We start from the raw sequence: 27,074 nt of genomic DNA on the forward strand, positions 1-27,074 counted from the left end.
ATTCAAAGTCAACGTGCAGGTTTAAGTTGGAAGTAGGCTTTTAAATTAGAATAATTGACGGCTGTGGGCCAGACACTTCAATTATTTAAATAATAATTATGGGTGGTATATACCGACATCGCCAACTCACCACGCGGCTTTAGCCGTAACGTTTCAATTTGAACTAACATCACACGTTGATTACTGATAAGCATTTCTATAACCTATCAATCGACGGGCTCTAATCCAATCCAATCAAAAAGGATCTTGATTTGGAACTTCATGACATCTTAATAACATGTGTGAAAAACCCTCCTTCTCCGAAAAACATTTATATATTTATATTCATATATGTATCAAATTTGTACTTGTATATCTTTGCACCCATACGAAGATTTGACTTGTGATTTTATAATTCATTTGCCCTCTGCACTTTTACATGCCAGTAAATCGGATAGCCGATCGTAATCTTATAAATCCCATTGAGAATTGACCCCATGATCGCTCCAGTATAAAAAATATCCAATATGATATATGGCACAACTTGTCTGCTGAAATTCTCCTGGATCAGTCATCAGTGTAAAAGACAATGGAGTTAATCAGATAATCAAGTCTAACAATCACTCGACTAGGGGTAAATTTTAGAGTTTTACCCAGCATTCAATTTGACTGGAAGGAAGACGGGTGAATCATTATCCCCAAATCTGATTCAATGCATTTAACATCACAAGCAACATTAAAAATAATTTCAAGTGAAGAACATTTATATAAACCTAAAAGTTTAAAACGAATACCACAAGTCCACAGCTCTTTTAACTTTTAAATCAGGAAAGTGGTATGTATGCAACTAAAAACTCCCCCACCAAGCAAGCAAAATGCAAAGCATTGTAGCAACAAAGGCAAGATGGCCATGCTTGCTTGCGTGTATCCTCTTCTTAGAATTTCACTGCCCTTTAAACATCTGTCTTTTATGCCTACATTGCCTCCCAAGAACACCACGATAGCGTGCATAATTACTTCCACAACTTGCGCAATGACATGTTCTTCTCGGTCTCCTTCTTCATTACCTTGGCAACTGCCATTTCAAAATCTTCTTGTGTCACATGAACTCTTCTCTCCCTCAAAGCAAACATCCCCGCTTCTGTGCAAACAGCCTGCATGGCGGAAATAGAAAGCGAGCGTAAAGATTTGATACCGCACACAAAACCTCGATTAGTTATAAACCACTGAGGAAAAGCGAAAAAATTACCTTCAGTTCTGCACCAGATGCACCATTCATCTTCTCTGCAATCTTCTTCAAGTCAATTCCACGCATTAAATTCATTCTTCTTGAATGGATTTTCAAGATATCCCAACGAGACTGCAATTTTTTAAATGCATTACTAAGAATCGTATTCATCACGACAGATAAAATAGGCAATGCCAACCATCAAAAGTACTATAAAACTGGAAGTTTAGTACATGCACTCTGCTAAGTGGACTTTGTATTGCAAAACTGAGAAACCATTTACCGCTGACCAACCTCAGTTGATGGCATACAGACAATTAATATAAAGAGTAAACAGAAATTCTGACCTCTGAATATGTAAACCTATTGAAAACATTAATCCTAGTATGGCGACTGAAACATACCTCTTCATTAGGATTTGGGAATTCAATCTTCCTGTCAATTCGTCCTGGCCTAAGGAGGGCTTGATCCAGAATATCGATACGATTTGTGGCCATTAAAACCTGTCAAGGGATGAATTTAAAGATGGTGGTGGTAAGACAAATAATAACGTTCAGAAGTATTATATTGAGTTTCAAACCAGTGAATCCACATCTGTTCAGTACCTTGATCTTGTTTGATGCCTCAAATCCATCCAACTGGTTGAGAAGTTCCAGCATAGTCCTCTGCACCTCACTGTCACCATTGCCACTACCAGATTCCATACGAGCAGATCCAATACTGTCGATTTCATCCATAAAAATTATAGATGGAGCGTGTTCCCTGAAGGAAAAACCAAATTAAAATAAAGTGAGCAAATGGTCAATAAAAATATGGAAGCAAATCAGATTAGAAAATGTAAGTGCATGAATCCCATAATCATTATGGGAGGCTTAACAAGAGGTAGATCATTGAATGATTACAGATTCATCCACAACCCAGATCTTTGCAGTAGAGAAAGATAAACATATAATCCAGAGTTCAGGGACAACCCAATAATTTATTGTTCCTTTTGTTTCTTCAAGGTGCCACAGATCGGATGAACATACGTGCCTCAGACAATCCGATAGTATGACTCTATTTTAATAATACTGACAGCCCAACATTACAATTATGGGTAAATAGCTTATTCTAACTTAGAATTTCCCTCCACAAATTAAAGCCTCAACATCAAATGTGAGCATAGAATAAGTTAAAGTTCAACACATAGAGCAACAGAATTTTAAATCAAGGCAACAAAAGTAACATTTGCACATAGAAACAGAAACCAAAACCAATCTCAATAACAAGAGATCAAAACAAACCTGGCCATGACGAAAAGTTCTCTAACCATTCTAGAGCCTTCTCCAATATATTTCTGAACTAACTCCGAACCAGAAACCCTGATGAATGTGCAGTCAGTGTGATGGGCCACAGCCCTAGCCAACAATGTTTTCCCAGTGCCAGGTGGCCCATAAAGCAGCACGCCCTGTTGTATTGAAGAGGAGTCACAGGGCACAAATGTAACAGTTAGTGCCTATCTAGTAAGCAGATAATCAAACCTAACAACTTGGCGACATAGTTCTACCTTTGGCTGAGCTATACCAAGACTCTCGAACAATTCAGGATGTTTAATTGGAAGTTCAATGACCTGGAAAAATGATTATATGTTATTTACAACACATGTAGAAGAAAGTGCAGAAGTAAAATATCACACAAATCCAGCAAGCAATGAAATGCGAGTTCAGAAAGTAGGAATGTGCAGAAGCAAACCTCCTTTATTTCTTTGATTTGCTGATCAAGACCACCAATCATATCATATGTAGAATCCGGAACTTTTTCAACTTTCATAAGGTTAACCAAAGGATCTACTTTGCTGGGCAAGATCAAATGAAGAACATAGCTGTCATTGCGGAGAGCAACTCTTGTTGATGGCGTGATCTTTGTGACATCAATGTTTTTATCAATATCAACGACATATTTCCCTTCTGGATGTACCTGGAAATCGAGAAGACATGAAGTAAGTGAAAAAAGCATCAAGGAATTTGGTTAGCATAATTAATGAATGGTCTGTAATTAAGACAAGAGTACATAATATCAACTTGATGTTAGCGAAGAATGTAAAACTACTTACCTTAACCAAAACCTTGTTCTTCCCCATCACTTTAACAACTTCCCCAACATATGATCCAGGCTCCTGAAGCAGCTGTAGTTCTTCCCTGAGCATTCTCACTGTTCAAGTTGCGAGGTTAGATAAATTTATTTGATCAATCCAATAGTTCCAACTTGACTTGCTACAATATGTATAATGAATGGATAATAGATATGGGGAAAAAAGGCTGCAAGAACTCCATCAAAACCAGATCCACACGTTATATTCACATTGCAACAAAGCAGAAACACTGATTAACTGACATCGTGATTGGTACAACCAAATAGATATTGCTTACTAGCTTAAGCACATAACAAATGGATGCTTTTGTTATAAAATAATGTTAAATCCTCTGAGTGATATTTTGACTATATATGCATTCATTTTATCTTCTATAGTATTATACTGGATTAGCTTCTTCCAGTTAAACTGGTTTGATTTTCAGCATTTATTCTTTATAATTACTCTCGGACAACAAATGGGAATATGACTGGGTTGTTAGAAATGTTACTTCACTCATCAACAAACACTCGGTGTCAGCAAGCGCAATTCCTATATCAAAGAAAATTAGTACCAAGTATTTCCTCAAACAAAAGAATGCCATAATTCAGATATGAAAAGACCAAAGTCTTCCATTACTATCTCGAATTACTCTAGAGAATTTGTTGAATCATCTTCCTCGTCAAAATCTACATTCCCACATACCAGTAAACTCGCCAAAAATCAAATCTTTACGCTAGTTTTCATCAAATTATAAGTACCAATAACCAACACCACTGTGTCAGAATCAAATCAGCAAACATACAATAGCCGAACTACAAAAATCCACCACAATCGACAATTGACTAACTCAAATCCAAAATTTCCTCCAATTATGTAAAGAAACCCCATAAGAAAAAATTAGGGTTAGCGCATCACAGGTGTGAATTAGAAAACAAATCGATCGAACCTCGGGAATTGAGCTCGTTACGCTGAGCTTCGAGACGATTGAGGTTGTGGGTCTTCTGGCGGACCTGGAGCTGAAGCTCGTGAATGTGCTGGAGATAGTACTGCCTGAGCCCCTCGCCTTGCTTGGTGGCCTTGGCGGAGCAGGCCTCCTCCGGCACGGCCTCCGGGTGCTTGATCTCGACTCCTACTGCAGCCATTGCGATCCTTTTCTTGCGACAAAAACCTGAGATTTGTGAATTTTGGAGAGCTTTTTTATGCTTCTCTGCCAATTTGGGTTTTATAAAGAAGGGAGGTGTTTGGTGTTGGTGTCGGTCTATGGGCGAGGTTCTGTTCGTGTCGTTCAAGAATTCATATTTCCTTTGGTTCTTTGTTTTTTATTTTCCTTGGGTGTAAGGGATTAGTACGCAATGCCCCGTTTGTGATTTTGGGTCGAACTTTGATTTGGTCCAAAGAAAAGTGGGCCATAATTTTATCTTGTGGCCTCTCTTTGGAGGCCCAATTCATTTGCTACGAGGATTAACTTTTTTCTTTTGTTGGAGAGAACGGCAATAGATTATATTTATAATTCATGTCAAAAAGACGTTAGTTACAATAATCAATACAAATACATGAAAAAATCATACATATATCTGAACTGACCAAACTATTACTGCAACTACAACATTTTAATTATCACAAGTATATATTATAAAACACGCAACAAACTCATAAGAAGTTGATTCACTTATTACAACTAAAAAAACTAAAACAAAACAAGGATATAAAAGCCGACCTACCACTACGTCATCACCAAGACTGCCAAGCATCCACCAAACTCAACCAAGACGAAGGTGTTAGAGGGAATGAGCGAGGATTATAATGGAGAGAGGATGGAAATGTATGTGAAGGTGAGGAGGAGAAGGAACTAGGCCTCCAATTCCCAAGGAGGACGACAATTGAAACGTTTCTCTCTTTAGGGCTTTGTCAATGTGAACTTATAATCATGGATTAACTAATGTTTGTTTGTTGTCAAGACAAGAGATATTTGGTGAGAGGGAATTCGATCATAGGACCTTGGTGGAGGAGTAAATGTTTTTAACCTTAAGCTACAAGTCTCTTGCAATAATTAACTCCTTAGTTTAACTATAACTTGAAACGATTCAATTTTGTTCTAAAAGAAGTGTTCAATTTTAAACGTTTTGAAATATTAATTGCTTATCTCATAACAACTAAAGATCATCTTCAATAAGCAGTCATGAACAAAAATCATGAAAAAATATAATTAGATCTTATTGATATCGTGAGATATGGGGATGCAAACAACTTCGATGTCCGCAATAAAAAAGATCATCAAAATAAAGTTTTGAATTTGAAATTTGCAAGGAAAAAATCAATAATAGAAAGTGCCCCGTATGCTTGAAATTCACGATTTTTATAATGAATGATGTTACAAATTCAAGTAAATTACGACCATTCGTTGATTTGTTGATGCATTGCGAGTATCAAATTCATTAATAATCAGGACTTGCCGAATACGCGCGTGGCAATATCTCTTTCCATAATTTAACTAATGGGTCATAATCAAAGCTGGACCAGGAGAATATTTTTAGTGGCTGGGTTGTACGGATCCGGGCCAGAAAGCCCATTCTGAGGAATAGAGATCCAGAATCTAAGAAATGGAGCAAAAAGCCCAAAAAGCGAGGCTATAAAACGCAGAGCGTATGCCCAAACTTGCGCTTGCGCCTAGCCCTTTGTTAGTCACACAGCTCTGTTCTGTTCTCTAACATTTACGTTTTCTTTTAGATTTTCAATTTAGGTTTTTCTGTCTGTAATTTGCATTAGATTTGATTCAGTCAGAGCCATTGTAGAGGGTTAGGGGGTGTGGATTCATTTCAATTTCTTTACTGTATCGTTTCCCACCTGTGTCAAAATACCGCCATTTTCTCGCTCCAAAATCAACATCTTTGTGTACAATAATCCTAAATTAACACCCAGAGACTTGTCTCAAGGCAATTTTATCCTTGACTGCTTGTTTGATTACGCTTCAATTTGTATAGAGAAATAGAAACCTGTTAAGGATTAGGGTTCTTTTTTCTTTGAATTTTTGAGATACAGATCAAGAAAAAATAAAAAAAAATAAAAAAGTTTATTTTTGGGATTAGCTTGTAAGTGATGGATAAGAAGAAGGTGGCCGTTCCGCTGGTTTGCCACGGTCATTCCCGTCCGGTTGTGGATCTGTTTTACAGTCCAATCACTCCCGATGGTTTCTTTCTCATCAGTGCCAGTAAGGGTACGTATCGATATTGAATGCTTTCTTGTATGCGTTTGGATTTGTGTCAATCCTTACTTTATAATTTGACATATGTATTTATGTATGTGTATGAATGAGTTGATGGGTTTATAGCATTGGGTTCTTATTTTTCCTATAACTTTAGATGAAAATTGCATTTGTTGTCTTTGTATTTCCCTGGAAGTAGTATATTGACTGTTATCTGTGACCTTGTTACTTTATAGGGTTAATAGTAGTGGTTGTGGAAATCTGGTGAAACCTGTTGTTAGGATGTTGGGCACAGCTGAAACAAATATTTCCTCCTTGAGACTGTGACATGCTAACACTCATAAGTGCTCTTAAATATTGTTATGTTCATATATCTGAAGTTTTACTTTTTTTCCTTTAGATTCTAGCCCCATGCTGAGAAATGGAGAGACTGGAGATTGGATTGGAACATTTGAAGGACATAAGGGTGCAGTATGGAGTTGCTGCTTGGATACTAATGCCCTACGTGCTGCAACTGCTTCTGCAGACTTCTCTGCGTATGGCTTTATCTTTTATATTTCTGTATTGTTTTAATTCCTAGTCGATGCTTAGTCGCTTTTCTTGTTTCTTTTCACAAGTCCTATTAAGTGGGTTTTAGCCGGGGAACTTGGCGTTGCAATCTATATTGAGTTCCTATTACCTGAAAAGTCCTTCTCCTGTTCTTAGAAGTTGTAGTTAATTTAATTGAAAGTTGATGTATTACGTGCATGAAATCCATATGCAGGAAAGTTTGGGATGCATTAACAGGAGATGTTCTACACTCATTTGAACACAAGCACATTGTTCGAGCCTGTGCTTTCTCAGAGGTGGGTTCTTCTGTCATCATCATCGAACTAGAGTTCTATTTAAGTGCAATGAGCATACAAAAGATTCTAATTTCCATTTCAAAGATCTTATCTGCTATGTTGGTTTCTGGCTTCAAGCTAAATGTGATATGTGATGTTTATATTTCACTATATTCTAAATCATACCCACTTGAAGTAGCTATCTGCTTAACTTTTGAGTTTGAAATGTTTTCTTATTGTGGTTGGTGTTATCCTGGGGTAAGAGGGGACTTCTAATATAAATGCTAGACTTTTGGATATTTCACCTACCAAGCTCAGTTGTAACTTGTAAGGTATCAACGTTTTAAGTTTTTTTAAAGGTATTTGGCCTCCAAACTAGTTACTCTTGGTTCAAATTTCAAAAGTATCTGAGATGTCATGCTGGAATCATTCAGTGCTTGTGAAAACTGGTTAATTGGTGCTGAAAACATTAGATTATGGTGTGCCCCATCGCATGCTGGAATCATTCAGTGCTTGTGAAAACTGGTTAATTGGTGCTGACAACATTAGATTATGGTACGCCCCTTTTTTTTCTTTTTTTATTATTATGTACTTTTGTAATCTCATTTGATTTTTATTAATATGGTAGCAGGATACACACCTTTTGCTTACTGGAGGAGTAGAGAAAGTTATCCGTATATATGATTTGAATCGTCCAGATGCCCCTCCAAGAGAAGTGGATAAATCCCCTGGTTCAGTCAGAACTGCTGCATGGCTACACAGTGATCAGACCATACTAAGTTCTTGCACTGATATGGGAGGTGTCAGGTATGCACGTCTTTGAAACCATCTGATGTTAAAGCTACTCTTTGATTTTTGTTTTAATCTCTTATGGTGCACACATATATTTATTTAAGAGAATAATGTTTTTTGTATTCTGTACTAAACTTGGTAGTGGCTGGTGAATGTACAGATTATGGGACGTAAGAACTGGTAAAATAGTCCAAACACTTGAGACCAAATCATCTGTGACCAGTTCCGAAGTGAGTCAAGATGGTCGTTATATCACAACTGCTGATGGGTCTACTGTGAAGTTTTGGGATGCAAACTAGTAAGTTATGAGTTTGATTGTTCTGTATTTTGGCAGAGTTTCTGCTTGGATGACTTATGATATTTTACTTGATTCCAGCTTTGGGTTGGTGAAGAGCTACAACATGCCGTGCACAGTAGAATCAGCTTCACTGGAACCAAAGTTTGGGAACAAGTTCATTGCTGGGGGAGAAGATATGTGGGTTCATGTATTTGATTTCCATACTGGTGATGAGATCGGTATGTGCTCCAAAACAATAATCCTTTAAGTGAATTTTATTGGGGGAATAAGACATGTTGTCTGGCAATATCAACTAAACAAAACATTTCTTAAAGCTTCCTTAAACCATGGTAAAGGCAGGATTTAATTGTAATAGACTACTAGTTAGGCAATATGGCTGCTTTTAGTCATAGTCCATGTAGGTTAAATTTCTACGTTCTGTCTGGTGCTGTTATGATCCTTGTATCTTGTGTGGGGTTTCTAACTCCAAATTCTCAATTAATCCAAATGTATCTGGATGCAGCATGCAACAAGGGTCACCATGGTCCTGTTCACTGTTTGCGTTTCTCGCCAGGAGGAGAATCATATGCCTCAGGATCTGAAGATGGTACCATTAGAATATGGCAGACTGGCCCCTTGACTCAAGACGAAACCGAGGCACTGGCAGCAAATGGAAAGGTGAAGGTACCTGCAGAAGAGGTTTCTCGAAAGATCGAGGGCTTCCACATTGCAGAAGAGGGGAAATCGAAAGAGAAGGAAGAGGCAGGGAATGAGTGACTGGCTGGTCCAGAGTATAATAGCCATGCCTGTCATCATAGTTCAGAGCTATCCTAGTTTGATTACTTCATTATATAGACAGAGACTAAACAAGAATTTTTGTACAACTTTTTAGTTCACTGTTTCGTTGCTGCTGGGATATCGACTGGAGAAATGATTTGTTTTCTGGATATTCAGATTACCTATAAAGTTGAGTGCTGCGCCCCTTTTTCTGTTATATACATCTATTTTGTATACGACAAGCCTGGAATTTTGTATTTTCTTCTTCCCTGCTTCATTTTCAACATCTTCTGATTTTCGCATTTTACTCACTCTTGTGGATTTCTAAAATTGCTTTTGTATTTGAAGAAACTTGAGAAAAATAAAAATATCAAATGTTGGGAGAAAATGACTGGTTTGGTCATGTTCTGAGATAAATGTTACATTTTGATAATTAAAAACTGATACATTTTTGTGTTGGAAAAGAATTCGAAGACATTAATAAAAATTTATCTTAAATTGGAAAGGCCAATGTATATAAACAAACGGAAAAAACAACCAGGGTACCAGTATCGTAAATTGAAAAAAGTACGAGGGTTAGTTTAGTCAAAGTGGGCTTCAATAAGTAGGCGTCCAAACTCTGGCCGACCATTTGCGAATCGCGACCGTCTCTTTGGCTGTCTGTGTTGGTGTTGCGAGAGACCAGAGAAGAGAGTGCTCTAAGAGCGCATCATCTTTGATTCTTTTTCCAATTAAATCATATATTATATGTTATCTGATTAATATCTACCCCATAAGTAAAACCCTACCAAAAATCCTTTTGCTTTTTCGCGGGAAAAGATGTCGGGGAAGGGCGCGAAGGGTCTGATAATGGGCAAGAGTGCCAGCAACAGCAACAAAGACAAGGACAAGAAGAAACCCATCTCTCGTTCCTCTCGTGCTGGGCTTCAGGTTTTTACTTCTTTCTCGTTTTCAATTTCTTCTTTTCATTTTTGGGTTCTAGAACTATCTGGGTTTTGCTTCTTTAGGATGACTTTTTGGGTTAAATCTATGAAACATTCAATAAATAAAGAATAAAGAAGATAGCTTTCTATTTGGAGCTGGGACAATATTAGCCGTGGGCTTTGCTTCATTTGGTGATAAAAACAAGATAAAGTTCCGAATGCTACTCACTAAAACTGTTAGGCCTAACTTGACTGTGCTTTTCATATTTTGGGAACAAAATTGATGTAGTGATGACTGGTGTTACATCTCAGTTGTCTGAGCAACCAAAGGAGGTGATTTTTTTGTTTTTTGTTTAAAATGATGGGGAAAAACAATGGTTTTAATAATATCTTTGGTGGTTTTCCATTTAAGATTGTTTTGGGAAGAAATATGTTTCAATAAGATGGGAGTGTCAGAATCTAGAATGCACAGTTTGCCCTTCATGGTTTAGTTGTTACCTGGTTGGCTTGGAGAATGTGTCTGAGAACATGATCTTTTGAGACCTTATGCCTTCCCACAGATGACAATACAAACAACTGGCTTAGCTTAATCACTACATTAATTGGTATTAGATTTAATAGAAATATTCGTGCTCTTGGCTTAAGTTATACAATATATTAGAATATAAAAATAGTTTTAACTCACTTTCAAACATCTTAATTTGTAGCAATAGTGGTAAATTCAACAAAACTGATGGTGGTATTAGAGTGGGGAGATTCTGAGTTTATATACCAGCAACTGCGACCTGTCAATCTATGTTCAATTCCATATGTTGGGCTCTCTGGTAGTGGAGAAAGTTCCACGCGTGAGGGGTCTTGAAATATAAAACCAATAGTTGGCCCACACCTTGACAATTCTAACTTCTAAGGAAAACATAACCAAAAATAACTTATTATAAGACACGTTTTAAGATTTTGCGTATGAATTTATAGTTTCTTTCGTGATGCTTTGGAGTCTCTTTCTCTCTCAGTTGTCCATAAGTTTGTATCCTAGGTTTCATTGATGGTAATAGTTGGCCTTGGTGAATAAATGTTCAGAATTATGTTCTTTGGACTTTTTTTCTGGGTGGTGAGCAGGGATGCGTCCTTGTTCCTAGTGAATAGTTTGTTTGAATTTACCACATATGATGCTGGCACCCATCTTTTTTTTTCCCAGTGGTTTATTTGGATTGTAAACCTGTTCTGTATTCTATATCTTTCTTCTTTTTGTTTTATCCCCACATTCCCATTGTCTAGAATAATAGTAGTTGCTGGTAATGGTCTCAATTTTTTATTTATTGAATCTCTAAAACTAGAGACTGGAAAGTTTGTTGCTGGATGTTCATCCATTTACTAACGTATTATGTATTTCTAGTTCCCGGTGGGTCGGATCCACCGCCTCTTGAAGCAAAGGACCACCGCTAATGGGAGAGTGGGAGCGACTGCTGCGGTTTATTCTGCAGCTATCTTGGAGTATCTGACTGCTGAGGTGTTAGAGTTGGCAGGCAATGCGAGCAAGGATCTGAAGGTGAAACGTATCACTCCCAGGCATTTGCAGCTTGCTATTCGTGGTGATGAAGAACTTGATACCCTGATCAAAGGAACCATTGCTGGTGGAGGTGTGATCCCTCACATTCACAAGTCACTAATCAACAAATCGACCAAGGAATAGTTAACAGATGGACTATAGCTGCAGAGGAATGCCAAATTTCTTCAAGGAACAGAGTCTCCCAGTGACTTCAGTTACGTGCTTAGTTTGCTGTTTCCGCTGCTTAATCTTCTTCATTCTGTATGTCATTATCTGACATTTTTTATTTAATCGTAGGCTTACTTTTAGGAATCTTGTCATCAAGTGGTATTGCCATCCCTGTATCAAAGACATATTTAGACAACCCGTTGATATTTTTCATTTATAGAAAGATGTACCAAACTATGATCTGCATGAATGCAATTGATGATGGCGTCTGATTTGCCCTTTAAATCTTCAGGTTGTGCACTTTTTATATGCTATAAAGTGGAACCCCTCTGCTTTCATTGGGGATGTCTAGAAACACTAGTAGGTAACAAACAGGATCTCTATCCTAAATTTTATGGGATATTATCTGCAATTGTTGACCAACAATGAAGTTTTGAAAATGCCTTCCAGGCAGATAGAGATAGATGATCACAAGGATTGTTTTAGCCCCCACAAAATTCCAGTTAAAAAGTCCTCAGGGTGGTAATTTTCAACTATTCTAAGCGTGTTGATAATTTTGTAACAAACCTCGCACCAATACACGCATACAAGATTTATAGCAGTAAGAGCAGAAGCAAATATATCAAGTAGATTCAATTAGTTCCAACATCCAAGTAGATTTACAACATACAGGTCCTAATTCGAAATGTTCGAATTTAATGTCCTAAAATCACCAATAAATAAATGTCCCCACACAATCCCTACCACCGCACCCCTTAGTAAATAAGTGAAATTTGGCTGCTCTCCGCCCTACTAAACCACCAAAGACCTGTCCTAAAAGAAACAATCAAATTCCTAGAACCTCAGACACGGCAAAACAAGAAAACCAATTCTAAGACCTCAATAAGAAAGAAAGCTAGCAAAAGCCACCAAAATGCGGTGGCATAAGAATGGGGAAGACCATATTAAGTTTAGAAGGTTGACACCTTCGGAACATCTACGGGGAACCGATCAATTTCATCCATCCATGGGTTCTTTTCTTTTGCTGGATTTATGCTCTTAAGAGCCTTCCACACAGCACTGTTACACTTGAATCCCGATCCAAAAGCTATCTGCCATGTTCTATCTCCTTTCTTCATCCTTCCCTTGGCTTCTGTATAAGCTAACTCATACCAGAGAGAACTGCTCGATGTGTTTCCAAATCGATGGAGTGTCATCCTTGATGGCTCCATATGCCAATCAGATAGATGCAGGTTCTTCTCCAATTCATCCAATACGGCTCTTCCTCCAGCATGAATACAGAAATGCTCAAAAGCTAGTCTGAAATCTGGGATGTAAGGTTTGATCTTCCTTTTGAAAAGTTTCCTCCCAACCAATGTAGCAAAGAAAAGCAGCTGTTCAGACATTGGCAGAACAAGAGGCCCCAATGTGGTGATGTTGGTCTTTAAAGCATCACCTGCTACTGCCATCAGATCCTTTGACAAAGTAACACCAATCTTTCCATTGGAGTCTTCTTCTTGGGTAACACAGCTAAAGCACTTATCATCAGCACCCTTGTGGGTTCGAACAGTGTGAACTAATCGATATTTGGACCGTCTTCTGTCTGAGCTTTTGTTTGAAAGCAATATAGCAGCCCCTCCCATCCGAAATAAGCAATTTGAGACAAGCTTTGAGCGATCATTTCCAAAGTACCAGTTCAATGTGATGTTCTCCATGCTGATAACCAGTGCATAAGAATTAGGATGCACCTGAAGAAGATTTTTAGCAAGATCGATTGAGATCAGACCTGCACTGCAGCCCATCCCACCAAGATTATAGCTGACTATGTTCCCTCGAAGCTGGTAATGGTTGATAACCATGGCAGAAAGAGATGGGGTCGGATTGAACAAGCTGCAGTTCACAATCAAGATTCCAATGTCCTTAGGTTTTACAGCTGTCTTAGCGAAAAGCTCATCAATGGCACCAAACATCACAGCCTCAGCTTCTTTTCTAGCTTCTTTCATTGACGGATTTGGAGGAATGTTGAGTACAGCCTCTGGAAGGTAAGTTGAATCCCCAAGGCCAGATCTCTCAAGAATCCTTCGCTGGAACTGAAGATTCTCCTCTGTGAATGTACCAGTCATTTGAGACTGATCCATAAAAATCTTTTTCGTGCATTTTCGAGATTCTTCTGGCTTGTAGCAGGAAAAGTTAACAAGGTACACCGGGCGAGGGCGGGTGAGAAAGTAGACAGTGGATAGGAAAACAAGGAGAGTCGAGCAGATAATCACCGAAATTAGGTTGTATTGGAGATGCTCCCAAAGATCATACAGATCTTGGAGAGAAAATGTTGAGATCTGGGCAGCGATAACAACAACAAGAGGGGAAAGAAAGAGGTACATTCCATGGGTAATGAGAATATGGTAACCAAGCTTCACATATTTCAGTTTAACTGAATTTTTGAAGTCGGGAAGGTTTCGCGATGATGATGATGATGATGATGATGATGAAGATGGTGGGATCAAGGGTGTGTCTGGTTTCGGCTCTGTCATTTTTCCCTGATAGATATACAACAGTATGGATGAGATCAAATGCACGACAAGATCATAACAACAGTTAATTAATAGTTGATTCTAAGCGCACAAGAGGAACTGCCAAAAGAACAAACAAACAAAAAAAAGGCAAAACGAGGTTATTAAGCATATAGGCAATTTGCATAGAATTTCAATTGCAATTGGGCCAGAAATCCCTTCCCAAGAAATACATATTTTCTACAACTTTTGGATGTCAATATAGATTTTTGAAAAGAGAGGGTTCTGCCGGATTTACAACTACAGATCACTGAGATGATGGAAAAGTGAAAGCAAAACAAACTTACAGCACCTAAATCCAAGGACCGAATATATAATTTAAAAGGATAGTGAGAAAAAAATAAAGCCCCTCTTTTTCAGACTTTTATCCCAGCAAAGTAATCCCAGAACATAATTTACCAGAAAAATAAAATATTCTTCAAAAAAATTACTAGAACTAAACGATAATCGCACGAAACCCAGATGGAGATGGACATCAACGATTGAACTTTTCAGATATTCCAACAAAATTTCACAGCAAAAAGCATGCATAAAACGATCACAGACCAAATATTCATGCGTAAGAAAGCCGCGAGTCCCATAATGCGGCAAAACCCAGAACAAAAAACTCACCTTTAATCGTCAGATCCCACCACCAGATCTCAGAATGTCGCTACAGAAGCCAAAGAGAAAGGGAGAACAAAAGAGAGAGAAATCTATAGGCAGAGAGGGAGGGGAGAGAAGAGAGAGAGATAGAGAGAGAAAGAGAGAGAACGTGCAAGGTGCAAACGGTAATAAATAAAGTACCAATTTGAAATGAAAATTGCAAATTAAACTAAAATTAGGATTATGAGTGCGTGAGGAGAGGTTGAGGTTGGTATTATATATATTTAATTCAGTTTAAATAGGAGCTGAGGACGACAAGGCAAGGGAAAGCCATGAAAGCAGCGAAGAGTACGCGTTCGGCGTTCACAAAGCGGCGCAAGCTGCCTCTTTGACTTTCCAGACCTTCTTATCATGTTTTTTTTTTCCTTCTTCTTATCAAGTTTTACTCCCCTGGATTTTTTTATTTTTTTATTTTTCTCCCATTAAGAAATTTCCTTAATTTGTCGTCTGTGTGCTGGAAAAGTCCTTTTTCCGAATTTTCATTTTGCATTTTTTAATTTGTAATTTAATTTGCTTTTGGTTATTAATTTTAGTGAGTGTCACCAACAAATTCTAGGACTTATAAAAATCCGGACAAGACAAAGCAGCTTTTGTTGATAAATTTGATAGACTTTTAATTAGTCAAAATTCTGAGTATATGTCATCAACTACAAGTCGACAACCTGAACCAAATTTTATTGTGATATATTTGTGAATATGAATAATTAATTAAATTTAATCTTCCTTTAATTGAATGGTTATGCGTAGCTCATTCGAGATTGAATTTAACCATGAAAATATGGCATTGTAGAAACTTGAGCATAAAAATTTCAAGTGTCATAAGATTTTGATAAGAAAATGGCAGCATTATGATCGGAGTAAAGATGTTCTAAAACTGTTCTTAATTAGATCACAAATCCCTCATTAGAGATCACAACTAAACTAAGTATTGGTAAAATACATTAAAATTGAGAGGCACATTGCACCGGCAGACTGCAGTCATGAGGCGTAATGTACAAAGCCTGAGTGAGTAAAGTATATTAAACTTGGTTCGAGTATATGTTAGCTACATTATGTAATTTATGCATATGGGACGGGACGGTTCATAATTGATTATGATTTTGAGGGATCATTTCCATGAGGTTGATGAGTTGTTCACATGGATATAACTTTTCTGTCCTGTCTCTTTGTCTCTTTGTCTCTCTGTCTCTTTCTCGAACATATGTTGTCTGTCTGTCAGGGGTCCACGTGCCAAGCTGTTCTTCCATTCCATCCATGAGCAGGGCGTTGCATTGCATTGCATTGACTGATTCAACTTCAATAATAATCACCTTGTTTCATAATCAACACATGAGTTTAACAGAGACAGTATTGTTTGAACATTGAAAGTTCTTAGATGATTAAAGGCTTTCAGCAGAAACTGTTTGATGATTATAAAGTACGAAGCATCCGTTGTCAGCAGAGGCAAATAGTTGAAAAGGAAATGCGACCAACTTTGTTGGCTTGGTTTGGCATTTGGCAAACTTGCACTTGCACATGCGCACGACCTTAGGCATTAAGCATAAAGCACGGAGACAGAGGTGCTCATGCCTTTTTAAAAAAAAAAAAACTGGCAAGACAATGGTTGAGGACAGAATGAAACCACCAGGACAGGATGTGAGTTTTATTCTGCATTGGGAACTTCTGAAAACGACCAAATTCGATCGGGCATTGTTTCAAGAATTTGTCTATACATTTGACATTTGAAAGCAGCAGATAGTAAATCTGATTTCACAACTCAAGGGAACACTTTACAACAATCAACAATGTGTAATGGGAAGAGAAAAAACTCTTACCGTAAGTTGTGGAGAAAAATGATCAACAGGAAGAGTTAGAACGAAGAAGAACGGCCATGTTCAACATGCTAGTCCAATGTAAACTCCTCCAGCCATATCAGTACTTCATTCCTCTACAATGCAATCAACCCCACAACAAATTCAAAGTTCAATAGTTAGAGCGCAAAATGAAAATGCAACCAGCAAGTACTGAAGGCAGCAGACACCAGTGTTCTTAGTTGTGCTTCTTACAGTAACTTTTTCATGCTCAAGTATAATTTCAAATTTTCAAGGGGTAGATATCCTTTTTACCAAAGTTATATTATGCCTATTCTCACACAAGTTATTTATCACATCTGTCCAACTGGTTGAAGTCAGGTCTCAAGGAAAACAGATATCTAAGAATTATGAGCTTTGAGGTTACAAAAACCATACCATTACAAAGCTCTTAGTTCGGCCTGGATCATTGTAACGAGCAAGCAAGCAACCATTCTTAGGTTTGAGACCATCTCTAATAAGATTAGAGCGCAACACTTTCTCCTTCTCGCGAACTATCTCTTCAGTAGGCTTTCCACTGAACTTCAGAACTGCAGCAGTGCCTCCTTCCACCTTTTTTAACCTAATTGTTTCTTGATTGGGATCTGGTAAACTGGCCACAGGTATTTTCTTATTACTAACTGCATCACATATAAATAAATGCGGATTGACATATCATATCTATTAATTTCCCTCTTTTAATATTTTAGAACTAAACCAAAAAAAGGAACCTCACCTGCTTATATCCTTCTCCAGTGGAAGACATATTTTGATGGATACTTGGGAAAATTCAGCATCAGATGCCTCGGTGAAGACAGGGGTAGTCATTGGTATCTTCTCCATTTTTGAGTTCTTCCCAAAGATGTACCTAAACAGAATCCATTATGCTTATCATCCAAGAGAAGAAAGGGAAGAATAACATATGATTGGCTAGGGAAAGCACTCACCCAGTAACATCATTGAAACCGGCCGACCCAGACAGCTTGTCCACAGATCCCTCTACCACTATAAAAGGGGAGTACTTTCTCACCTGTAGATTCAGGACATGGTAATAAAGTCTATAAGCCTTGAGTTTTGATGAACACAACATTCATTGAAAGGCTTACACACCTCGTAATTCGCCGTTCGTTTTAATATCTCATATTTGGGTGTTTCCAAGTCTGGAGTTTTGTAATACCGCAGCTGCAGAGTTTTACATACAATACAAGAAGGGACTTAGAATCTCTGTACATGATTCTGATCATATAATGGCAACTTGGCAAGTGAATAATGGATCAGTACCTGCTTGAAAACATCCAACAAACCTTCTACTGAAAAGTAGTCATTCGTCTTTATCGAATCCCAGAAGTCCTACACATCAAAGGATAGTGAATTACTAAAACATGTCATGAACAATGCATTCTATTGGCTTGTTATAAAAGACAGGTAAGTCTTACCACATGGCTGCAGAACTTCCCGGTCTCCGGGTTGATGCCCATAACTGAGGTTCCTGTGAAGACCAATTCTGGTTTCCAAGGCAGAGGGATGAACTTCATAACCATAGTCCACCTTGTGGTGATTTCATATGGTCCTGTCTATAGAAACTTGGTCAGTAAAACAGGCATAACCCATATGCCATTATATATAGCATTCTTCAAGTGAATACCAACATGAATGCTTCATTGCAAACTTAAAGATTAGGAGCTTTGAGATATCAATGAGATCTCAAATCCTGATATACTGATCATACAATATCAGAAGAACTCACATCCAAGTTTAGCTGGTTTACATAAAGTCCATTTCAATGAAGGGAAGTGTAGTTACAATTGCAATAAGTTACTTTGATGTCAGAATTTCAAATCCCCATTCACCAGAACTCAGGTTCCATACAATAATATCAACAGAACACAATCCTAAAACCAATATAAAATCTTCAAGAACATCACAGCTTCTAGAATATGTGGCATAAATGATCATTGAATTATCTATCTTTATCTCATTATCCAATCATTTCATTATTTTAAAGTAACTGAAATAAGAAAAACAGAGAAAGCAAACGTGTTACCTGTTTGACCCAATGCAATTGGAACTTAGGCGTGAACACAATCTTCAAGAAGGAGATGTTCAACAAGTACCCAGTTATCGTGTCATGCTTCGTAATTGGGTCCCTGAACTTCACACGCTCATCATAAGCTGTCCGATCAATTCCCTGATCATCAAAGAGATGGACAAGATCCTCGTACAAAAAATCCACTAACCGATCCACGTCAACCGTTGGTTTAGATTTTGGCGGGCTTTGGTCCAGTAAGCTTAGCCTGACAGCCCACTTGGAGTTTTGGGTTGTTTGAAGAGACAAGTGTCTGTGTTTCAAAGCTTTGGGACGTGGGCCAGGGCAGTAGCTTAGAGGTGCTCAGCCGCCGGAAACTGGCACAGGCGGCAGGGATTAATGGCCTGAAAATTTGGTGTGTGCTGTTCCATTTTGTGGGGCTGACGGCTAAGGTTGTGGTGTTTGTGTTAGTTTGGTGCATTGCTTTGGGTTTTGGCGTACGAAAATCTTAGCCAAAATTTTGATTGGTTGGTGTTCGATTTTGAGAAAAGTGTCATCAACCCCACCTTTTTCAGAATCTCATCTCAGCAGATATTTAGTCACACTCACAGTCACAGGGCCCATCTGAAATTAGTGGCTGCAATGCCTTTTATGTGGCAATACATGGACGGTAGAAAATTCCATTTCTGTAAAAAAGCCAGGTCAATATGGTTCCTTTTTTGGTCATCTTTGCTAATTAGTGCATACAAAATCTGTATGTTAAGTGCGTACATCTATATATACACACATATATATATATATGTATATGTATATAGCTGGACCACATTAGTGCTATATTAGTGGCACAGTTCACATGCATGCAGTAGGCTAGCACACCCTTGAAGCACAAGTCCACACTCTCAACACGCGACTAACTTGTGGCAAAACGAGCCCAGCAAACTTCTCCACTCTATATATACCTGGTAAACCCTCAAACATTCTTATTCAAAGCCAATCAAAACCTTCCCGTTTTCCCAAACTCCAGTTGTTTTATATTCTTCTTTCTTTTTCCCCTTTCCAAATTGTTGGAAATGTTTCCCCTTTCCAAGTTGATCATCAGTGCCTCATGGTGCGATGTGCATGGGGATGGAGTCAACGACTTCAACGATATATTTGCCCTGGCAGCATGTATAGAAGGCGACCGCGATGACGATGATTCAGACTATGACTATGCTCCAGCAGCAGCAGCAGCCATGGAAGGGGATGACGATGACGATGATGATGGTGGTTATGATTATGCTCCAGCTGCATGACTGACTAGTAATTGCATACGTTCTTGATAGAGTGGTAATGTTTAGCTTTGATAAATTAAGGAATGTACTATTAATTGCTAGGATTGTTCGATCCTTTGGAAAAAATTTGTTATGGAATTTCGAGCTAATTAATCAACGTGTACCTCCTTTGATTTAATGAAGTCATATGCGACCAATTATTATTTGTGTGGTTTCTAATGATGGCAATTATAGATATGGCTATTATTAAAATAAGCTAAAATCTAACAATGGTCCTGCTGAATTATATCCCGACTTACATTTTCATCCATGAACTTCAAAAATAGTTATGATCGTCCTCTAACTATGCCTCAACTTACAGAAAGTGTCCTTTCTATCAACTCTGTTAGACTTGAAGAATCCAGTATGTGGAAAGACAAATATAGCCCTAAATTTGACCCAAAAATTGATAGAGTTGACAGAAAGAATGCAAGTCAAGGTATAGTTGGAGGACGACTTTATAGTCAATTTCTCATATATATATATATATATATATATATATATATATATAAGCAAAATGGAGGGTGATTAATAAGAAAAACGTGGTAGTTAATTGAAGTGGAAACACAAAGAACAAAAGGAAAAATAAAAAGAAAAATAAAAGTGGTATCTATAGCAATTAGTAGCAACTGGATTGGGTTCCGATTTGAGTGAAGCACACGTTTCATGCTCCACATTAATTTGCTTACTTCAATGGTATGATAACCACTAAGGGCATGTTTATATATCCGAGTAATGGAGAAAGTAAGAAATCAGAAAATTTAGGAATCGGCGAATTATTGAATCGGTATGGTAAGAATCATTCTCATTAAGTTGTTTACTAAATATATAAAATTAGCAAAGGAATGAGATTGATTCTCATTATTATTGTTTACTAATTTGCATGAATTAGAATCCAAATTAATTTTAGAATTATGGTAAAGTGATAAGGGTTTTTTTGGAAGTTAATAAGAGAAAACAGGAATGAGAATATCATGTCGACTACTCCCTAGTTGATCGATACCTAGTTTTGAGGAATGTGATTACGGATTTTGAGGTGGGTCCCACTTGTTTTTTTATTCCTGATTGTAAGTAAACACATGGGAAGTCAAGAATGGAAATCATTCCCTTTCATTCAATACTCATTATTGATACGTAAACATACCCAAAATTCATGAGAAAAGACGTCTGGGTTATTGTTAATAAATCCTTCTTATTTTGAGTTGATATTTAATTTTCTAAAAAGAGGGACGGGGGAAGGTATATGCCTATGATGTTTCAAGCTGCATGATTGTTTGTTTGTCAAGAATCAACAACTGAAAACTGCACACTCCATCAGATTTAATCGGTTTTAAAAATATATTTTGACTTCCAGGTCACACAATAAATAAATAAATCATTCAAATGTCATTTTAGGCTCCAAGTGGAAGGCAATACACATTACAATACTATCAACTGGTATGAAGCTTCTCTGTATTGATCTGAAATGAAACGCATGCATGGTTCCGATCTGCACCTCGTTTCCAACGCAACACTTACGCCAACGCGCTCTCTCCAAGCTCTACATATACATGCTTCCAAGTTTGCTACTCTTCACACTCATTCTTATTCTTCTTCATCAACTAAATTTTAGTAGCCCATAACATTTTCTTTGCTACTTCAAAATTAGTCAGTGCATTAAAATTACTACTTCATGGCTCCCATTTTCAAGCTCATCGACCTCTCATGCTACTCCAACTATATGCATGGTGATGGAGATGACGTTTATGGCCTTGCTGTATGCTACAAGATTCGTATTGGTACTTATGACGGGGATGACCACGACGTTCCCCACTATGACTACGCTCCAGCAGCGTGCACTGAATGGGACGGTGACGACGACGACGACGACTATCCTGACTACGATTTTGCACCAGCAGAATGACTATGATGCTTATCATCGTGGTCCATGGCTATTAGGCTATTATAATTACTATTTCAGAATAAAGCTTCCTGATCATTGCTATGATAAAATGACATGGCTACAACCAGTGATTGCTGTTGTTTTTTTCATGTCAATGACACATGATTCGAGTATGCGAGGGAGCTCCGTCTATTTACTTATTATATGTTATATTTTAATTTTGATATTCTTTAGTTTGTGAAGCTCGTTGATTTATTAATGAGATTGGTTTAATTAGCCTATGCTAAAACATAAATATGGTTTGAATGTATTAGCATGGTATCAGAACAATCAATCATCGGTTGTCTCTAGCTTAATTAATGTTTAAATCCCATTAATAAGCTCACCATGTGATGTTACTTACAGTGTCAGCCCTGAACAAAAAATTATTATTATTTATTTTATAAAGAGGTTGTTGCTAGTCTAGTCATCCCTATTAAACAAGCCTTGAAAATGTATGGTAAAATATTAAGGCTCTCTCTGTGTAGGCTGGTCTCTTCAAACTTCAAATTGACAAAGACCAGATGTATATGCATATTATATCGTACGATAAAGGGGTTATCTTTATCAAGATTCTTTTAGAATAATTTTCGAGGAATAAAATTATATATATGTTATCTCACATGTGTATTTACAATATTGGTCGAAAGCCACTACTAGTGTGACATGAACATGATGCTGGTCCGGTATATCTCCACGATCATAAATTAACGATCCGACATGATGACATGATTCCAGTGCTCATTGAAATAACAAAATCAACTCATATTGACCTGAAAGATATTAAGAAAGAAGAATACTAAAATCTCCTTCAGTCAATTAAATAAGAACATTATCTTTATTTTATATTTGTGGCGATTTTCCTTGAGCTAAATTAAATTAATTATGTTCCACGATCAGTGGCACATATCTTTGCTAGCTTTATGTAGATAAAATAAAGCATCGATTCGATCCATCACTTTCAGTTTCCACCAATTATATATGTATATATCTCAGTCGCATTCGTGTATCCAAGAATGGCCCAACCATGCACCCAAAGGGCCGAAGATCTTTTCCTTCATTTATTTTTCTTTCAATTTTATCGTCAAAACCTACACAGTCGCACCAACGTGTTTGCTGAATTGTCTTCTGTGAATCCTAGGTGGCTGGATGACAGAGCACCACCTCTCATGGGGCAATGGTTCTTGCACAGCCTTCATGCATCATTCACACTCCCCACGTGAATGCCTTGCGCATGTATGAGTTTTACATGCATATATATGAATTAATGCACAGCCACCTTCTCCTTCCCTCCCGCCCACCCTCTATATATATCACCTTATATTACCTTGCAGACTCAATCTCTCCACACACACCCCTTCTAACTACTTCTTATACCACCCCTTTGAAAGAAATTCTTCAAGAAACCCGAAATCCAGCGTTCTTCTTATTCTTCTTTTTATTCCCAAACAAAAACAGAAAATGTGTCCCATTTCTGAGAACAATATGGCCTTGTGGAGCAAGAAGCATGCAGATGGAGAAGGTAGAGATGACCCTAAATTTGAGGGTCTTGCCCCTTCTGCAGTGACAAGCTCAGAAGGGGACGATGACGACGACGATGATGGAGACTATGACTTTGCTCCGGCTGCATAAATAATCAATTACCTAGACTCTACTACTTGTTATCATCTTAATTAATTAGTACATACCTTTTATATTATGTATAAGTATAACCAGTGACTTGATTAGCACCATATTTAGCTAGCTCCATTCCATGTACCCAAGATGCCATTGGGACATGGGGTGGGGTCGTTACAATATTATCTTAAGTTTTTGTGAAAGGTTATTAAGAGCATACTTTGAACTTTTATCGTAATTATCCAAATCTTAGGTTTGGATGTGCTGCAGTCATATGACAAGGGATGCAACATATAAATTGAGGCATAAAATTTTAGAACATCTGCATTCATTCATCATAAACCAATTAAAACTAGGTTTTCTCTTTCCATTCCCTTCTCTTCTAAACCCAACAATTGCTTTATCATCTGTGTAACACAATATTAATATCTGTCTCATGGACAATGCCATCAATCTCAATTGAACTGCTTCCAGGCACCTTTCTAACTCCAAGATCTTACATCTTCCTTCTCACCTTTGTTACATCTTCCCATCTGTCGGCAGACGCGTACGTATTGGCTAGAAGCGTGTGAACACTAGAGCCGCTTGATTCAATATCCGCTAGCCTTTTAGCTACTCTTTCACCCATCTCAACATCGCCATGGATTCTGCAAGCACTAAGCATAGCACCTTAAAGTGGAATCATAATCTCATTGTTTTCACTTGGAACCCACTCTACCATCTCCTCTGCTTCATCTAACAGTCCAGCTCGACCAAGGAGGTCAACCAGACAAGCATAGTGTTCTAACTTTGGCTCAATTTCATACATCTTTCTCATGGAGTTGAAGAACTTACGGCCCTCGTCAACCAACCCTCCATGACTGCAAGCACTTTGAACAGCAATGAAGGTAATGTCATCAAGGTTGATGCCAATCTGTATCATTTCTGAGAACAACTCGACTGCTTTGCTTGCCTTGCCATTCCTTGCAAGCCCACAAATGATTGAAGTCCAACAGGCTGCATCTTTTTCCCTTAATCCATTGAAAATCTCCAAGGATTTGTCTATGCACCCAAATTTTGCATACATTTCAGTAAGAGCAGTACCAACAACTGCATCAATCTTAATTCCGTTTTCATCTATGCACCTGGGAATCCATTTCCCTTGCTCTAATGCTCCCGACTGAGCACAGCATGTGAGGAGAGTAACCGCTGTAAATTTATCTCCTTTAACTCTTCTAATTTGCATCTCTTGGAATAGAGCCACCGCCTCAAAAAAAAACGGTTATATTACACATACCCATTAATCATAGCGGTCCATAGAACAGCATCCTTGATTGAACTCACATCAAAAACCTCTCTAGCCTCATCCAGCCTACCACAATTTACATACCCAAACACCATACTAGTACAACAGATCGCGTTTTTCGATGGTATCGCATCAAAAATTCGCCGGCCTTCATTCAAACAACCACACTTAGCATACATGTTCAACAATGCATTTCCGATTAGAGTAGTCAATTTAGGCTCACTTTTAACATAGTCGTGAATTTGTTTACCAAACTCCAAATTTTTCAATGCTGTGCAAGCCGAAAGGGTGCTTACCACCGTAGTCTCATCAGGCTTCTTATTGCTCTCACATCGCATCCGCTGGAACATATTAAAAGCATCCTCAAACCTCCTGCACCTAACATACCCTGAAATCGTAACATTCCAACAAAGCCAATTTCTGTCAGGCATTGCGTCAAACAATTGCGTAAAATTTCGAACCATACCCAAGTCAGTATGCATGTCAATGAGCGAGTTACATACATACGCATCAAACTCAAAGCCAGTTTTTACAACAAGCCCATGAACCTTTGCTCCTTCACGAGGCTCTCTCAAGCATCCAATGGCTTTAAAAACAAATGGGTACTTGAAACTATCCGGCCACAAGCCCTCTTCCCTCAGCCGTCGAAAGAGCTCAAAGGCACTTCTGAAACTACCCTTTTAGCAAACGCTTTAATCATTCTATTGTAAACGAACAAACATGGGTTTTGGATGTAATGGAAGACTTCCTCACCGTAATTCAAGTTTCCAAGAGATGGGTCTGTGCAAAAGGCCATGAGCTTGCTGAGGGTGAATCTGTCTTGGTGTAGACCAAGAAGAAACATCTGGGACTGGATCTGTTTGAGCTGGTTCATGGATTTGCAGCTTTGAAGGAATTGGATAAAGGAAAATATAGATTCTCATTAATGATAATTAAATTACATCCGAGTATTTATACAAAGACTAAAAACTGACTTTGCTTACTGTACAAGAGTCGTGCTCTAACAATATCCAACAGATCATATCAAAACTGCAGCTGTCTAAACAGAGACTTAACATCAATATTCTAACTAACTTTGACTTGTTTGACTCCTTGTAGAGAGGTCTCTTTACACCCCCTCAAGCTGAATGGAGGGGACTGAAGTGAAAGCTTGTATCTGAGAAAAAGGAAACGTTGCTTGCTCAAAGACTTGGTGTGAATGTCAGCAATTTGGTCTTGACTAGAAACATACTTCACAGTCAATTTTTGATTGAGAACCTTTTCTCTAATGTTGTGGAAATCTAGCTCAAAATGTTTAGTTTTAGAATGAAACACAGAATTATTTGATAGTGCTATGGCAGATATATTATCACACCATAAGACTTAAAGAGAGGGAAGTTTGTAACCAATATCTGCAAATAACTTTGCAATCCAGGAAAGCTCAGCTGCTGTAAAAGTGAGTGATCTGTACTGAGCTTCAGTTGAGGATCTTGCCACAGATGATTGCTTCTCTGCACTCCAACTGATGAGAGTAGATCCTAGAAAGATGCAATAACCTCCAATAGATCGTCGATCATAAGGGCAACCTGCCCAATCTGCATCAGAGTAGGCTTGCAGAGATAGAACATTAGTAGCTTGCCTTTGAATAAAAAGACCACGGATGATTGTGCCTTTAAGGTATCTCAGAATTCTTTTTACTGCTTGTAGATGAGGGCCTCTTGGAGTATGCATAAACTGACACACATGATTGACTGCATATGAGAGATAAGGCCTAGTCCAAGTAAGATACTGGAGAGCCCCCACAGTAAAGCGATATTCAGCAAACCACTGTGATCCAATTTTGCAGAACCAACGGCCTTTGACTCCTTGTAGAGAGGTCTCTTTATTGGATGCATGATGCTTTGGTTAGTGTGGGGTTGTGACAGGAGGTTGGGAAGAGGAATGGCAGATAGGAAGTGGCGGGAAATGAACATGAAGGATTGACCGTTGTGTTTTTGGGTGAGCATATTCGGCTTCTTGTTGGTTGTGATTTTGCTTGCTTGCTTTGGTTCTAATATTGGGCCTAATTTGATGTGTCAATAGCT

At 38.1% G+C, this 27,074-nt stretch overlaps 5 protein-coding genes and 1 pseudogene across 10 annotated transcripts; 2 read left to right on the forward strand and 4 right to left on the reverse strand.

Annotated features, from left to right (window-relative positions):
* Positions 1-609: 609 nt before the first annotated feature.
* LOC103341010 (26S proteasome regulatory subunit 8 homolog A) lies at positions 610-4,636 on the reverse strand. The gene is made up of 9 exons (XM_008244488.3): positions 4,267-4,636; positions 3,300-3,397; positions 2,939-3,163; positions 2,754-2,816; positions 2,491-2,654; positions 1,813-1,969; positions 1,612-1,710; positions 1,229-1,339; positions 610-1,133 (listed from the first exon to the last, which is right to left on the reverse strand). The coding sequence occupies exons 1-9, from the start codon at positions 4,460-4,462 to the stop codon at positions 993-995; spliced, it is 1,254 nt and encodes a 417-aa protein (XP_008242710.1). The 5' UTR covers positions 4,463-4,636; the 3' UTR covers positions 610-992.
* Positions 4,637-6,022: 1,386 nt separating this feature from the next.
* Positions 6,023-9,409, forward strand: LOC103341009 (uncharacterized). The gene is made up of 7 exons (XM_008244487.3): positions 6,023-6,534; positions 6,923-7,058; positions 7,286-7,367; positions 7,978-8,153; positions 8,299-8,436; positions 8,515-8,654; positions 8,939-9,409. Exons 1-7 carry the CDS (start codon positions 6,417-6,419, stop codon positions 9,190-9,192), a joined length of 1,044 nt encoding a protein of 347 aa, XP_008242709.2. The 5' UTR covers positions 6,023-6,416; the 3' UTR covers positions 9,193-9,409.
* Positions 9,410-9,821: 412 nt separating this feature from the next.
* LOC103341007 (putative histone H2A variant 3) lies at positions 9,822-12,114 on the forward strand. The gene is made up of 2 exons (XM_008244486.2): positions 9,822-10,122; positions 11,509-12,114. The coding sequence occupies exons 1-2, from the start codon at positions 10,012-10,014 to the stop codon at positions 11,803-11,805; spliced, it is 408 nt and encodes a 135-aa protein (XP_008242708.1). The 5' UTR covers positions 9,822-10,011; the 3' UTR covers positions 11,806-12,114.
* Positions 12,115-12,421: 307 nt separating this feature from the next.
* On the reverse strand, positions 12,422-15,389 carry LOC103341006 (3-ketoacyl-CoA synthase 11). 2 transcript variants are annotated; one of them, XM_008244485.3, is made up of 2 exons: positions 14,991-15,389; positions 12,422-14,345 (listed from the first exon to the last, which is right to left on the reverse strand). In XM_008244485.3, exon 2 carries the CDS (start codon positions 14,337-14,339, stop codon positions 12,780-12,782), a length of 1,560 nt encoding a protein of 519 aa, XP_008242707.2. In that variant the 5' UTR covers positions 14,340-14,345; positions 14,991-15,389; the 3' UTR covers positions 12,422-12,779. The 2 variants fall into 2 exon arrangements, with proteins under 2 accessions (XP_008242707.2, XP_088899334.1); XM_089043208.1 differs by having other exon boundaries at positions 12,422-14,438; positions 14,991-15,113.
* A 498-nt stretch (positions 15,390-15,887) lies between these two features.
* On the reverse strand, positions 15,888-19,432 carry HBP5 (SOUL heme-binding family protein). Of its 5 annotated transcripts, none has more exons than XR_016122870.1 (9): positions 18,897-19,432; positions 18,289-18,426; positions 18,134-18,202; positions 17,963-18,034; positions 17,800-17,882; positions 17,589-17,720; positions 17,252-17,465; positions 16,838-16,950; positions 15,888-16,333 (listed from the first exon to the last, which is right to left on the reverse strand). XR_016122870.1 is itself a non-coding variant. In XM_089043209.1 (8 exons), exons 2-8 carry the CDS (start codon positions 18,391-18,393, stop codon positions 16,906-16,908), a joined length of 720 nt encoding a protein of 239 aa, XP_088899335.1. In that variant the 5' UTR covers positions 18,394-18,426; positions 18,897-19,432; the 3' UTR covers positions 16,627-16,905. The 5 variants fall into 5 exon arrangements, 1 of the variants encoding a protein (XP_088899335.1); XR_016122873.1 differs by having other exon boundaries at positions 18,289-18,422; positions 18,897-19,342; XR_016122872.1 differs by having other exon boundaries at positions 16,167-16,308.
* A 4,626-nt stretch (positions 19,433-24,058) lies between these two features.
* On the reverse strand, positions 24,059-26,828 carry LOC103341043 (pentatricopeptide repeat-containing protein At1g31430-like; annotated as a pseudogene).
* Positions 26,829-27,074: the final 246 nt, after the last annotated feature.

Source organism: Prunus mume, linkage group LG8 (genome assembly GCF_029339155.1).
Source record: "Prunus mume cultivar Tortuosa linkage group LG8, ASM2933915v1, whole genome shotgun sequence".
Taxonomy (NCBI): Eukaryota; Viridiplantae; Streptophyta; class Magnoliopsida; order Rosales; family Rosaceae; genus Prunus; species Prunus mume.

Excerpts from the sequence above, each read along its gene's own strand:
- LOC103341010 (XM_008244488.3), bottom strand. The coding sequence starts at position 4,462 with ATGGCTGCAGTAGGAGTCGAGATCAAGCACCCGGAGGCCGTGCCGGAG. Across the intron at positions 3,164-3,299 it reads AGAACAAGGTTTTGGTTAAG|GTACATCCAGAAGGGAAATA; the intron begins GTAAGTAGTTTT and ends CTCGATTTCCAG. Across the intron at positions 2,817-2,938 it reads AAATCAAAGAAATAAAGGAG|GTCATTGAACTTCCAATTAA; the intron begins GTTTGCTTCTGC and ends TCATTTTTCCAG.
- LOC103341009 (XM_008244487.3), top strand. The coding sequence starts at position 6,417 with ATGGATAAGAAGAAGGTGGCCGTTCCGCTGGTTTGCCACGGTCATTCC. Across the intron at positions 8,154-8,298 it reads ACTGATATGGGAGGTGTCAG|ATTATGGGACGTAAGAACTG; the intron begins GTATGCACGTCT and ends GTGAATGTACAG. Across the intron at positions 8,655-8,938 it reads CCATACTGGTGATGAGATCG|CATGCAACAAGGGTCACCAT; the intron begins GTATGTGCTCCA and ends ATCTGGATGCAG.
- LOC103341007 (XM_008244486.2), top strand. The coding sequence starts at position 10,012 with ATGTCGGGGAAGGGCGCGAAGGGTCTGATAATGGGCAAGAGTGCCAGC. Across the intron at positions 10,123-11,508 it reads CCTCTCGTGCTGGGCTTCAG|TTCCCGGTGGGTCGGATCCA; the intron begins GTTTTTACTTCT and ends ATGTATTTCTAG.
- LOC103341006 (XM_008244485.3), bottom strand. The coding sequence starts at position 14,339 with ATGACAGAGCCGAAACCAGACACACCCTTGATCCCACCATCTTCATCA.
- HBP5 (XM_089043209.1), bottom strand. The coding sequence starts at position 18,393 with ATGGTTATGAAGTTCATCCCTCTGCCTTGGAAACCAGAATTGGTCTTC. Across the intron at positions 18,035-18,133 it reads TGTTGGATGTTTTCAAGCAG|CTGCGGTATTACAAAACTCC; the intron begins GTACTGATCCAT and ends AAAACTCTGCAG. Across the intron at positions 16,951-17,251 it reads GAACTAAGAGCTTTGTAATG|AGGAATGAAGTACTGATATG; the intron begins GTATGGTTTTTG and ends ATTGCATTGTAG.